This window comes from Humulus lupulus, chromosome 4 (genome assembly GCF_963169125.1).
Source record: "Humulus lupulus chromosome 4, drHumLupu1.1, whole genome shotgun sequence".
Taxonomy (NCBI): Eukaryota; Viridiplantae; Streptophyta; class Magnoliopsida; order Rosales; family Cannabaceae; genus Humulus; species Humulus lupulus.
Window position 1 is genome coordinate 52,927,075 of NC_084796.1, and position 14,064 is coordinate 52,941,138.

Genomic DNA, 14,064 nt, shown 5'->3' on the forward strand with positions numbered 1-14,064 from the left:
TCTTCTTCTGCCTCAAAGCCAGCTCGGATCAATGGGGGTGAGGCGACAGGTTCTACTATTTGACCTGTGTTCCCAACTCTCCTGCAGTCATCGAGTTGTCAAGCCACCCCAACGACTTCAAGGGCCAGTTCTTCATGTCGACGAGGTTTCGCAACTGCAAATACCACTACTTCAACCGTCCTCGTAAGTTCTCTCTATTCTCAGCTCGCAAAACCACCACATTGCTTTATTTCTTTTCATGCGTGTTGACTTGAACATCATCATGCAGCTATTTTTGCGAGGACGGCCAAATCGGTGACCCTTGGGGGTCAATACGACACCTTGGCGGGGCTCCCACCAAGTGAAAAAGACCACCGCCAGCTCGTATCTGATGAGACGATGCTGGCGTGTAAGTTGATTTCTCTGGGCCAGACTCTGACATTGAGGAGGTTGTGGGCTATCCCACTAGCTCGCGAGCTGGTGCCTGTCCCAGAGGGGGATACTACGGACAATGATGAGTAGGACGAGGAATATGAGGTGCCGCTCATGCGATGAAAGCAGGCTCTCGAGGCTGCTTAAGGCCTCGTCGCGGATCGGATTCACTCCGGGGCAGCAGCTGGCCCCTCAAGCCAAGGTAACCCATACCTATTTAGGGACTTAGACAGGGCTGCCACAGACCTAAGGCTGGCTAGGTTTAACCTAAGCCAGCTCGTACATCGTCATCGAGATGACCCAGACCTTAACGTAACCCTACTCCATTGTGTAGATCAACTAGTGTTGCGCCATGAAAAGGGCCGCCCTAGGGGAACTGTAGTAGTAGACAACACCCTGGCTTTTAGGTCAGCCTTTTTTTAGGAGTACAGGACCAACCTTAGGTTATGGCCCTCCCTTCTGGAGGGTGTAGTCGCTCCAGGGCTTAGGCAGTATGTAGAAGAGTCTAGTCCTGAGGCGGATCCGAACCCAGAGCCCCCTCTCATTCGTGAAGTTATTAACTTAGACTCCCCCATAGAAGCTCCGAGGCCGGAGGTCGTGGCACTAGATTCCACCTCTAGCTCGGAGGGTAGGACCTTTGCAATACATCTTTAGACTTTTCTTGTAATGAAGTAACCTTACATGTATACTAACACTCCCTTCTTTTTTTTTTTTTTTTCAGGCGAAGAGATGGCCCAGCCCGGTGACAACGTCCTGCGGTCCATCTTCCAAGGGGATAATCCTACCTCCGGATCGTCCGGGCCACTGGTCAAGAAACCCCGGTTGACCAAGAAGACTCCTCCTCCCGGGACCACTTCCAAGTCTCCCGCTAAGGGGAGGGGATAGGTCCCTGCTGCCGCAGAGAACATGCCCCCACCTCCCCCGCGACCTCCGGTCCCTACTCGGGAACAGGAGGCACCAGCTGGAACCCCGCCAGTTCCCACTCCCACCGTGCGCATCTCGGTTAACACTCAGGCCCTGGAGAAAATCCCCGAGGCCTTCCAAGGGATGGTTTACGAGACCACGAGCTATACAGTGGATCATTACTACAACGCCACCCCGAGGGACTTGCGAGAGATCGAGACGAGGAGCCCCAAGAATGTTATGGAGTCTTCACTGGGGATGACCCTCACGGTAAGTTTATTTAGTTAACTTTCTTTGTTTTCTTCTCAGCACATGCCTTACTATTTATGTCTTTGCAGGCGGCTTTGGCTCTACACCGTAGCATAGCTCGGTCCAGGGCCAGGTTTGACGAGATTAGGGGCAAGAGAAAAATTCCAAGGATGCCTTGAAGGCTACGAAAGAAAGCGAAAAGGCCGCACAAGTCGCCTTGGCCGCTGCGAAGGCCGAACTGGAGGCGACCAGGGCTAAGCAGTTGCAGGCCGAGGCTACAAAGGTCTCCTTGGCCGCTGCGAAGGCCGAGCTCGAGGAGGCCAAGGCTAAGTAGTTGGAGACCGAGGCCGCCACCGTGGCAGAGAGGGCGTCTTCTAGCTCCTCCATGGAGGCCATGCTCTATCACTGTTGGGCCTTCAAATTTCTTCACAGTCTTCCAAAATATCCTTAGAATCACCTAAACTATAGTGGTAAATTCTCAACACATGAGATAGATACAGAGAGAATAAGAGAAGAAAATATAGAGGCTTAGAAAGGGACTTTTGTTGTAGAGAGAGTCTAAAACCCTAAAGCATCAAAACTAGATCTTCTGATCACCTGTTCATCTCCAGATCTTCTCATTTCAACTCTCACTTAGCATTCCTATTATAGGCTCAATTAGGTCACTTATTTTAATAAAAAAAATAAATAAGATAATAGGTAATATCAACCATTAGGTCGAAATTATTATGGACTTTAGGCCCATGAAATTTCTCATTTAATTATAAGCTCGTTGCACTTAAAATCAAGGCTCGTATTATTTTCTATTTATTCATTAATTAAATCGTTTATCAAATTAATTATTTATAATTTGAATCTTGATTTAAACTTATTTATTAATTTAGACATCAATTTATCTTAATTGATAAATCTACCCTAAAATCTCTTTTCTTCTTTAAATTGCACAACTCTATGAAACTATCCAAAATTGACCTGGTCAACTTTAATAATTCTAATTGATAATTAAATCAATTAATTGAGACTGTCTAGATGATTTTATCCAAGGTATAGTGGGGACCATGGGCCTATGAAATCAAGCTCCAATTAGTTATCATAAATTTAACAAATAAATTTACTAACTTATGAATTCCTCGTGACTCCACTAAAGACTCAGAATTGCACTCTTGAATTCATAGAACACTCTATAAGCAATATAGATACGTCATTAGTTATTCATTGTTACAACCATAATTATCATTCAATCCTCTATAGACGGTCTACAATGAGATGGGACTAAAATATCATTTTACCCCTCATTGTATTTTATCCTTAAAACATGTAGTTCCTTGTAAATGATATTTCAATAAACTACTATTAATTACTCAAATGAGATCTCTATAATTTAGTACCTTGAACAAAACTAAAACAAAACCATCATTTTACTTCTTCATCAGAAATGATAGATGTTCATATCTATGATTAACACTTCCACTCAATTATAATACCGAGTTCCCAAGATGTAAATATGGGCTAGTCCGTAGTGTAAGCTGGTAACGAACAAGTCAAAGAACTCATATAATACAATGAGTTAGAATACTAACCACTCAAAATCGAGATTGAGTTGACTTATGGTCAACTATATGATGTGACTAGAATAGACAATAACGATATGTCTTCTTATCTTATCTATTGTCAATATCGATCCAGTCTGATGTAAAAAATACATTTGATCTTGTCTACTTTTCTAATGTTCTGGAAAGAACATAACACTACAATGTGTAAGTATATCATATCGTAGATTGGCAAGTCACTGTAAATCATGTCCACTGACTAATATTAGGACTAACTTATTTTTTAACATATAATCATATTTATATTCCACTGTGAGTACGTCACTATAAATACGATTAGCTATATGCTCGGGATTTAATGGAAGTTTATATTAAACAAATAATCATGAAAATAAAACATGTGAGCAAAGTGATTTATCATGTCAAAATTGATTTCTATTTTTTTATTAATAATAAATGAGATTACAAAGAAATTTAGTTTTAATGAGGGCATAAAACCCCAACACTTATCATCTAGCTCAAACATCTAATTCCATTCCATCTTCCTCTTACCACAATTTCACTAAATAAATATTGGACAAAACTTTGGCTTTCAAAAATTCCCCCTAAAGTTAAACAATTTGCTTAGAGAGCCTATCACCATTTGCTTTCATCTGCTATAAATTTATTCTCCAAGAAAATACTTACATCATCTCTTTGTTTCTATTGTGGTGCTCAATAGGATTCGGTTTCCCACACTACAAGAAAAAATGCTTTTAATAACAACAAAAATGTGTTATCAAAACATACCATAACACTTTTTGATGTGTTAAGACCGACTTTGTTATCGTAGGTCAGGGTACTTTACATAACACTTTATCAATGTTATACAGATGTGTTATTATACTGTCAACGATAACACACTTTCTGTGTTATTTTAATATATAGATAAGTGTTTAATTATGTTATTTATAGTCGATTATATAACACATTTCAATACTTATAAATTTGTGTTATACTACACTTTAGTATAACACTTTTTTTGTGTTATACTACACTTTAGTATAACACTTTTTTTGTGTTATACTACACTTTAGTATAACACATTTTTTGTGTTATACTATACTTTAGTATAACACAGTTTTTGTGTTATACTACACTTTAGTATAACACATTATTTGTGTTATATAATGAAGTTTGCATAACACAATTCTTTGCATAAAAAGTGTTATTGTAATAGATATTATAACACAATTTTCGTATTATTGTTATATTTAGATATGTTTAAATTCTCATTATATATTTTATTTATATAACACTAATTTATTCTATTATATTTTAATTTTTTTTATATAATTAAAATTAGCTTTCTAATATATACTAGTATCATAAAATGAACTTGATTTTCAAATAACAAAAAGTAAGAACATTCAACCTTATATTGACAATCCACAAATTAGTTTAAAACATTCAACACTGTCATCAACAACAAAATGTTCTTCAAGTATTCAAAGAGTCTTAAATATTCAACATAGTTAAAAGTTACTACTTTCAACACAAAGAAATAAATAAAGTTACTACTTTCAAGGAGTCTTAAGTATCCTTTTCTACTTCTCTTGTCACATCTGCAAAATAAACAAAGAAATATTTTAGGGTTATTATCTAGCATAACAAATTACTTCAAGAAAAATGCTATGGAAATTATATCCAAGAAAGGACACCACATACAAAATAATGAATTCACAACTACACCAAAGCAAATAAAAACCATTCTACTTCGAAACTACTCGGAAATGAGCCTTTTACTTAAGAGTGTCAAAAACCATAATTTACAAGTCTCCACATAAGATATAAAGGAAATACTAGCAGTTTTTTCTTTTTTGGTTTCATCAGGTTATGACAGGTGGGCAAAAGAAACAATTAACTGAAGTCGCACAGAATAGATTAGCATTTGCTAGTTCGGTAAAGTTGAGTTATTTTCACCATTGTCAAGTCTACCAATAAAGCTAAGATCAAAAGATTTATACAATTCTAACTAACATAGATAAAAGTCAATAGTTCTATTGTTACTGACATAGTATATTCATTAGCAAAGCAACCATAAGCTTCTGATGAATGTTAATTAAGAAGTTCAAAAGCACCATCACAAACTTCATCATATGCCATACAAACTTTAATGCATATACAACTCCAAAATAAAACAAAGCAGAAACTGGAGAAAAACAGTTCCTCTACTTTCACATCTCTTAAATTTCTTTCACTATATTGATGTAATCATGTGTTGTTTTCTGACAACAGTGCAAACTCTAAAAGTAAACTACATGGTCAAAAACTAAATCTCAACTTCTATTATTAGTTTGAGTATACAAAAATTGAGCTAAAAGTGAAAATGATAAAATAATTAAATAAATAGAGCTCCTATATATTAACAACATCACAATGAATCCACTTCTTTTTCTCCGCATTGTCAAGTGAATTTTCATATTAAGAGATTTAAGCAAAACCTGAACCTAACTAAGAAACCCTTAAGATAATAGTCTTCACATCATGCCCCAGAAGTTTGATTTATGCCATATAACTACCAAATTACACAGACTAATTATATATCACATATTGAATAAAAAATTATATTTTGCACAGGAGATAGCATATGCCTAGAGAACTTTTTATTTTTATCAGAACTATGGTAATATCATTTCTTCTCCAACTTGTCTACTATTTTAGTCTCTCATAACTTCTTAAGGAAAACTCAAACTGAGAACTTTTCTCAATGAGAAATTAAATAAAACAAGGTTTATAGGCATATCAAGTTAACTTATCCTCAGCACAACTCTATTGGAACTGAACCCTCAACTCTGAGTTATTACTTACTAGACTTTCTTTATCATATATATAAAACTATATGTTGCTTACTGGCCAGGTCAGTCAACTAAAGGCTACTGTATTAACATGTGGCACAATATATGTAGTCTAAGCTAAACCCATGATATTCCTCCACGAGAAAATAGTTTATTGACAAAGTTATACATATTCTTATTCATTTCCATTTATAAAAATAATATGACCATATTAATGAGGAAAGCATCTCAGAAGATTAGAACCAAAGTTATATATATAATATAATATCATTTCCTCTCAACAATGCAAGAATAAGCAACAAGTTTTTCTATTCTATTGATATGAATCATGATTTTTTAAATACCATTTAGTAGAGGTTTATTATAGTATTAGTATAATATATATACATACATATAGATATATGGTGTGTCATTAAAATGGTTTTTTTAATACCTTTGTGATGGTAGGCTGCCATTTTGTGAGTGACCTTATGCAAAGTGATGTAGCAAAGGCAAGTCTTTTCAGCTGAGTAATATCATAGGCCCCTCCCAGCTTTGGATCAATCAATTTTTCAATTTCTCCTTATTTCAATTTTAATTTGGCTTGTTCAATTCATAATTAACAATTATTAAATTCAGTTCAATTACATGTGCTAAAATATTTTGTTACCAAGACTAAGCAAAGTCTAACACCAAGAGAAAACTCCAATATTAGACATTTACCAAAAAAATATGGCAAATTAGTAATATAATAAATCAAGTGGCAACTTTTTCATTGTATAATCATAAGGAAAAAATGGGACTTTCTTTCATTACCCAAGTGTGTAAGCTCTGGTGAGAACCATCTTTAATATGTCTCTAGTGTTTACTTGTATCACAGCAACACCACCGAAAAAGTTTGTAAGATAAAATACAAATAAATTAAGCTAAAACCACTCACACAATATCAATAGCCAAGAACAAGAAAATTACAACTAATCAACTAACAGAGAATAAAATTTAGTCAACTTAAAACTAACAAATACAACTACTGTTATATATAATAAATATACCTTAACTATCCATTATTATTTGGAGACACATATTAAAAATGAGAGAATAATGAGAAATTGATTCTTATTATTGAAAATGAACCAAGTGATGAGTACAATTGGGTTAGCCAATTAGCTTTATTTATAAGCTAGCTAGCCGATCAGGAGAATTCAATCAAGATAAGCTCAAAAACAATTACAGGTCTTACATGAGCTCAAGAACAAGTGAAGAAGCTCCCCTGCCACCGTTGCATATGGCACCAGCCCCGTACTTTCCCTTTTTATGTCTCAATACCTGCAACAACATTATTCTTATTTCAGAAATTCCAAGTAAAATATATCAGAGAGAGCATAGTTACCAATGTCTCTTTTATTCCACAGCTAAACTCTCAATAGAAATTTAAAAGAATAAATGACAAACACGAGATCACTTCACATGAGTATATGTAGAAAGCATAAGCTTAGATATGACCACGAACTATGACTTTAGATCATTAAGAAAACATGTAAACAAAACCAGAGAACTATATAAATGATATTAGAATGTCAAACTAGGAATGCATTGCAAGAGAAGGGAAGCTTATAGATTACCCCTAACAATGTGACCAAGATACAAGCTCCACTGCATCCTAATGGGTGTCCCAATGATACAGCCCCACCATGTACGTTAAGCCTTTCCTGAGATATTTGGAAATTGGAAGAGTAAAAAAATGTAGATAAGGATAGTGACAAAATGGAGCAAAGCTAAAATGCATTGTGGACAAATGAATGACTATACAAATTGCAGAAAATGGAAGAGTGATCACATTTAAAATAGCATACATTTCAGACTTAAGAGTAAATTAACTTGAAAGAAATTATCTAGTTTTCTCCAAACTCACAGTATAGGGATTACAAGTACTAAAATCTTACAGAAAACGCTTCATTTATTTCATAGTAATCAATCTGAGAAGCATCTAAACCAGCATTTGAAATAGTTTTTGGTATCACAAGGGCTGGAGCAGTTGTAAAGAATTCAGGTGCCTGCGAAGATAATCTTCTTTGAGCTATGTTTCAGCAACAGTAAAATAGAACTAGGAAGCCAATTCATTGGAGTACCTGAGCTGCATCAGCATAGCCCTTAATCTTTGCAATTACTTGCAATCCAAGTTGAAGTGCCTTCTCTCCACTCACTAGGACTAATGCAACTGCACCATCACTATTCATGATAAAAACCAAACCATATTAAGGTAGACAATAATATCTTAACACATTAAATGAAACTAGCTAGGAAAAGAAGAACCAAAGTCCAACAAAGCAATGTAGAGTCACAAGAACCCAACTAAGAACAGAGCCTCATACTAGTGGAAAACTAAGAATAAGCACAAGGGAACATAATCATAACATAAGTCTTACTCTAAACGAAACTATACCAGTACTTTTAAAAAAGAAAAAGCTATATCACTCATAAGCATGGGAAGCATTTGCAAGGTCACTTTACAAAATAAATGCTAAATGATAATTTCTTTAATGTGTTAAGATTTAAACTACAAGTATAGAATAAGTAATGGAGAAAAAAAATCTTAATATGTTAAATTAATAATAAGCCCACATGAATATGATGATGGTAAAACAAGGTATAAGATCACAGTAGTACAAATGCAAATATGTATTGACAAAAAATCATTTGGTGATCTATTTGCCTATATATAACATATACTTATATAACTCTATAGTTCAACTTTGAAGATGGATTGAGCTTGAAAATTACATATAAATAAATATAAAATTAAATATCACTTTCATAACTGAAAAGATATATATATAGATCCAAAATGATTAAAAAAAAAAAGACACTTAATATGAATAAAGGGTGATGAGTATTTTTTTTTTTGGCTTTAATGATACTTTAGTGTTAGCTTAATTTTATTCATAAGCTTTATTCAAAAACACTAATGCAAAAAATTATCAATAAACAGAACACATCTATCTATTTATGAAAACAAGCATCTTAATAAATATGATCAAGTTAAGATCACCAGTTAATAGTGTTGACCATACCAGCACAAGAATTGCAGCCCCCTCCTATTCCAAATTCCACAAGCTTCTCATTTGGTTCTGGTATGCAGTCAAGAAGATTTCCAAAACATTGAGTTGTTTATAATATCTTCAAATGATTATAAATAAGGTAAAAGTTCAGAGACAAGAATTCACAAGAATCATGTAAGTCTTCAAGTCTGGAACAGAGCGTTATATAGCATGAGCATTGAATTTCAAACCCAAAAGAATATTGCAAACAATTAGCCTGAAATTTTCATTCTCCAATTTAAGGATATAAGCATAGGAAGCAAGTATTATCCTATTTTACCAGCAAGTAGGACACTGATGAACAAAAACATATTTCATTGTTTCCACATATTTCAATTATTCCATGAGCAAAAACACTGATGAACACTGCAAGGACTATCTTGTGTCATATTATTAATTGGGCTGTGCTTTAAGTAATGCAGTAAATTACAGTCCTAAGACAGTAACAATCTTAGGGTCAATTTTTTAAAACTAAAATACCACCATGTTATGTTGATGGCCAAAGCTTTAAACATAGGTCAGTTAACCTAACAATAAAAACAAAATGCACAACCAAGTTTCAGTTCAATCAAATAGATATATGAGATGATGGCCAAAATACATAATGTGTACCAGTAGGCTTGCAAGTTTTGAAAGTGTGTATGCATATGTATAGATAAGTTTTATAAGATATGAAAGTTCCTGAAGTAAATTGACAGGGAAATTTACACATAATCACACCAAGCCAACACACTTTTATCTTAACTATTTTAACAGACTTCAAATGTAACATTAAAAAAAACAGCAAGTGCATCAGATGAGGTCTGGACTTAACAGAGCAGCAATGTGTACTACTAGGAAGGATGAAGCAATGTGTTAAAGAAAATACAAGTCATTCAGGAATTTAATCAAACAGATTCTATGCACACATTATCACATCAAGAGAATTAGAAAAAACTTCATAGATTATTATGCAAACATGTGTTTATGAAAAAACACACATACATTTGTATAAAAATATGCAGTAAATTCAAAATAAAAGATTTAACATATTCAACCATAGATGAATCTTTAAAAATAATTAGTAAACTCAAAACACAAAGAAATATGAAACACACAAGTTATTCTCAAACATCTAATGTGCATTAGATCTGAGAAACAGAGAATGATAAAAGAAATGAATTCCTAGTACTCATAAATTCAACCTAAAATACTTATTAAATAAAAGTCTAAATACACGGATATAGCTACATCAAAATTGGTATGATAAATGAAAGATCTACTATTACTTGTTCCTCAAAACTGTTTACTTTTACTGAAGTGTTTTGGCCACAAGCAATTTTAGTCTCTCGTTTACCTTAATCAGAACATTGCAACCAGAAGAAACAACACCATATGCAATACAAAATATCAACAAAGAAAAAATACAACAACTCAGGCTAGCCTCCCCGTCCCAACCAAGAGCATTGCTGCTACATTTAAGATCTGATCCAATGTTTTTGGCATGAATTATGTTCTCAAAAAAACTTAAGGCACTAGTGCTTTGTCATAAGAATTAAGGAGATACTTACAAATGCATCTACAATTGAACTTTTCTCCCCTAACATGCATACTCTATAAATTCCTCTTGAAGACACAAATGTACAATTCCTCTTGTATCAACTAAACTCCCCAAAGCATTCTAATACTTACCAAACATAATACTTTTTTTAAATCTATTAGATTTTAGTGTGGTTATTAACACAATAACAAGTTAACTAAATCTTTGTTAAGACAAATATTAACATAACAAACCAACAAAATTATGGTTTGAAGGGCACCATCAAACCATTTTTCAAACCGAAAGATGCACATTTACACAATCCACCAGTTTGATGCAACTTATTTTACAATAACCACTGTCAAACATACTTAATAAATTAAACATGTTTACAATTAAAGTGTAAATAAAAGCTGCTCAAACGAATGGTTTCTCTTCAATTATTTTAATTGCTAGTGCAGGATCCTTGGGTTAAAGTTTATGAACAACAAGCCTAAAATGAATAAATTGCTTAAGTTGCACAAGACAAAACATGAATGAAAAAACCTAACCTCAATAGAGCATTGTCTATCAAAGATAGTTAGAGCACATGTTTAGACTCTTCATAAGAAATATCATCAAAGAATTCCATTAAGTAACAAGGCACCAGCCAAATTGAAATTAGATTTAAACATCTATTTACTAGTAATACTTAAATTAATAAAATGCTCTGAGACTTGAGTACTTAGCTCATAGATATTTAATTACTGGATATGTCATTAGCCAAGTTGATGAACTAGAACAAGTAAAAATATAGTCTAGTTGATTAAATGCAAAACTTTTCTCTAAACCAAACTACTGGTCAACATAGATTTGTGGAATTAATTTCTCGTTGATGAACCAATGACAGGAGTAAAACTAGCATTCATGTAAATAACAATGGTAAGGGCATATAACAGTGGTAAGTCCAATTTATTGATTTATTGGATTTGGACTATATATACAATGACAAGGGGAGAATTCAAACAAATAATTGGCAATTGGTATAGAAAATTGCTTTAAGCAAATGAAAAAAAATAATAAGCAAAAAATGACAAGATTCCACTAATTATGATGGATCATAGGCCAATGACAGCAACAACATAACCAAATGCAAACATGTAATCCAAATGATTTTACTTCCAACACAGTTATAACAAAAAAAAAAAAAAAAACAACCCATGAATCCATGCCATTGTATTCAAAGTTTTAGTCCTCTATTTATATATACAAAAATAGAAATATAGCTACACATTTGAATCATGGGAAGTTTATTGGCTCATTACTAATATCAAACTTAAAAAACCTATTTCAAAACTGCATGGAAGAATTTAAGTGGCCTTTTTCCAAATAAGAAGAGCTGACTAGATATCTTGTAAACACATAATATATATCACATCTCATCTCCTATACACATAAATATATTTGTGTCTCTCTACTCTGTTTTTAATGAAGAGACCAATATGACTTGATCATTTTTTTTTCTGATGCTTGTGTCTTCAATTCGTCATATATACAAGTCTTGGGAAAGAGATTAGCCCAATAAGAATAGGTACAAAAGGAAGCGCAAAATATATTAGCAGCACTCTAGAATTTAGCAAGTCTTGGAGAATGCAAACTTTTGTAGGGATCATAAAAAGGCTTTGAAAAATAAAGGATTAGTAATTCATAGAAGTAGAGGGACACGGCGAGAGTGGGCAGAAGGAATCGATACCCTATCACATAAGGAGATTAAAAATATCTATAAAAATAATTCAATTCACTCATTTATCTCATTGAAGCATTCCATCAAACAATTATTATGTATTATTTGAGAAAATCTTAGTAATACATTCAAACATGCAAACAAGACCAACTTAAGTAGTAAGACAAACAAAACTTTCAGACAAATTGATACAAACATCAATTAACACAATTATACTCTATAGATACGAATTTAGCCTAAATACAAACATTCACTCTTAATCATTCTTATTCCCAAACAGTCCAAATCTTAACAATACAAGCTAGTTTCAATTAAAACTAAAATACCACCATGTTATGTTGATGGACAAAAGCTTTAAACATAGGTCAGCTAAACCAACAATAAAAACAAAATGCACAACCAAGTTTCAGTTGAATCAAATAACACGTGAATAAGAAAAAGTACAAGGTTTTATTAGATCCAAACATGAGTGAAAAGTGAAAACAAAAATTGAAAATCAATGATACCTCAAGACAAGTCCCCAAACTCGTAATGATAGTATGCGAATTCCCCAAAAGTCCTAGATTTCAACTATTTATAATCAAAGTTAAAAAAACAGAAGTCACATTTATTTTCAAATAAAAATAGATCTGTATATTCAATCATATTTATAAAAGAAAGAAAACTTACTTGATCCATGGTTTATTGACTTAATAAGGTGACTCATCTCAGCTTTGTATCAAAAAACTAAGCCTCTTTTCTACTTAAGTCATCTAGCTGACTGTTTTTCTTCGAGACCCTGATCCTTTTCTTCTTGAAAATGATCTTATTTCCTTACCAGATAATTTCAGCAGGCCCTTCTTCGTATTCCCCTTCATCACTCTCATTACCCTCATGTGCAGTGTCAGCCTGTCATAAATTTAACAAAGCAAATATAATTTCCTTGCTAGAATTACATATTCTCTCTGCCAATCAGGGAAAACTCAAAACATTCTATAACAAGGCAAACAAATTTCTTCTTTCCATATCAATATCTCAAACCTTTAGGTATATTATATTAATTTGGTTAGTTTTTTATTCTTTTCCAGCAACCAAACAGCCGTTAAAACCAAAATACTCCGAGAAAGTAAAGAAAAGAATAAAGTACCTGTTGTTTCCGAGACTCTTCGTGCCTTCTTTTGTTGTTCCTCATATTCTTCTTCTTCTTTCATCTTCTTCCATTTCATCTCCATGGCCTTAAGCCCTGAACAAAAGAAACACTGGACGAAGAGTCTCTTTCCGTCTCCGTCTCTGTCTCCACCTCCGCAATCTGGTTGGGAGAGAATGAGCCCTGAACGCCGCCGCTACCAGTCCTCAAACCAGTCCTCATCCCCCATCATCAAGTCCCCTAACCTCAAAACCCCTTCCGAGGACCCAAAAGAGTCCAGCTTGGCTTGCTCTGCTGGTAACCGGAACCGACAAACGGGGCAGGAGTTATGGTGAGAGAGCCGGGGCAGAATGCAATCGGGATGGTAGGGATGCTTAAAGGAAGATTTCAAGCAGGGAGAGGCGCAGATGGGTGCGAAGAAGAGAACGGTGGGCTAGGAAAAAAGAATGGGTGCAGAAGAGAACGGTGGGCTAGGAAAAAAGAATGGGTGCGAAGAAGGGAAAAAAGAATTAGCTAGGAAAAAATATAACAAGTTATAGGCGGGCACCAAAATAAGTTAGCACCATTTTTTTATTTTACCACATATATGTATATAATAATACTTTTTCAGCAGTATTATATTCTTGTTATGCTAGGGGGTATTTGGTGTAGTGTCATGCCCTATTGCAT

At 33.9% G+C, this 14,064-nt stretch overlaps 1 protein-coding gene across 1 annotated transcript; it reads right to left on the reverse strand.

The window, feature by feature from the left end:
• Window positions 1-7,820: 7,820 nt before the first annotated feature.
• Window positions 7,821-8,181, reverse strand: LOC133828964 (acetyl-CoA acetyltransferase 1-like). Its single transcript, XM_062258976.1, has 2 exons — window positions 8,059-8,181; window positions 7,821-7,983 (listed from the first exon to the last, which is right to left on the reverse strand). Exons 1-2 carry the CDS (start codon window positions 8,164-8,166, stop codon window positions 7,861-7,863), a joined length of 231 nt encoding a protein of 76 aa, XP_062114960.1. The 5' UTR covers window positions 8,167-8,181; the 3' UTR covers window positions 7,821-7,860.
• Between the last annotated feature and the right edge of the window lie 5,883 nt (window positions 8,182-14,064).

Excerpts from the sequence above, each read along its gene's own strand:
- LOC133828964 (XM_062258976.1), bottom strand. The coding sequence starts at position 8,166 with ATGAATAGTGATGGTGCAGTTGCATTAGTCCTAGTGAGTGGAGAGAAG. Across the intron at positions 7,984-8,058 it reads GCTATGCTGATGCAGCTCAG|GCACCTGAATTCTTTACAAC; the intron begins GTACTCCAATGA and ends TTATCTTCGCAG.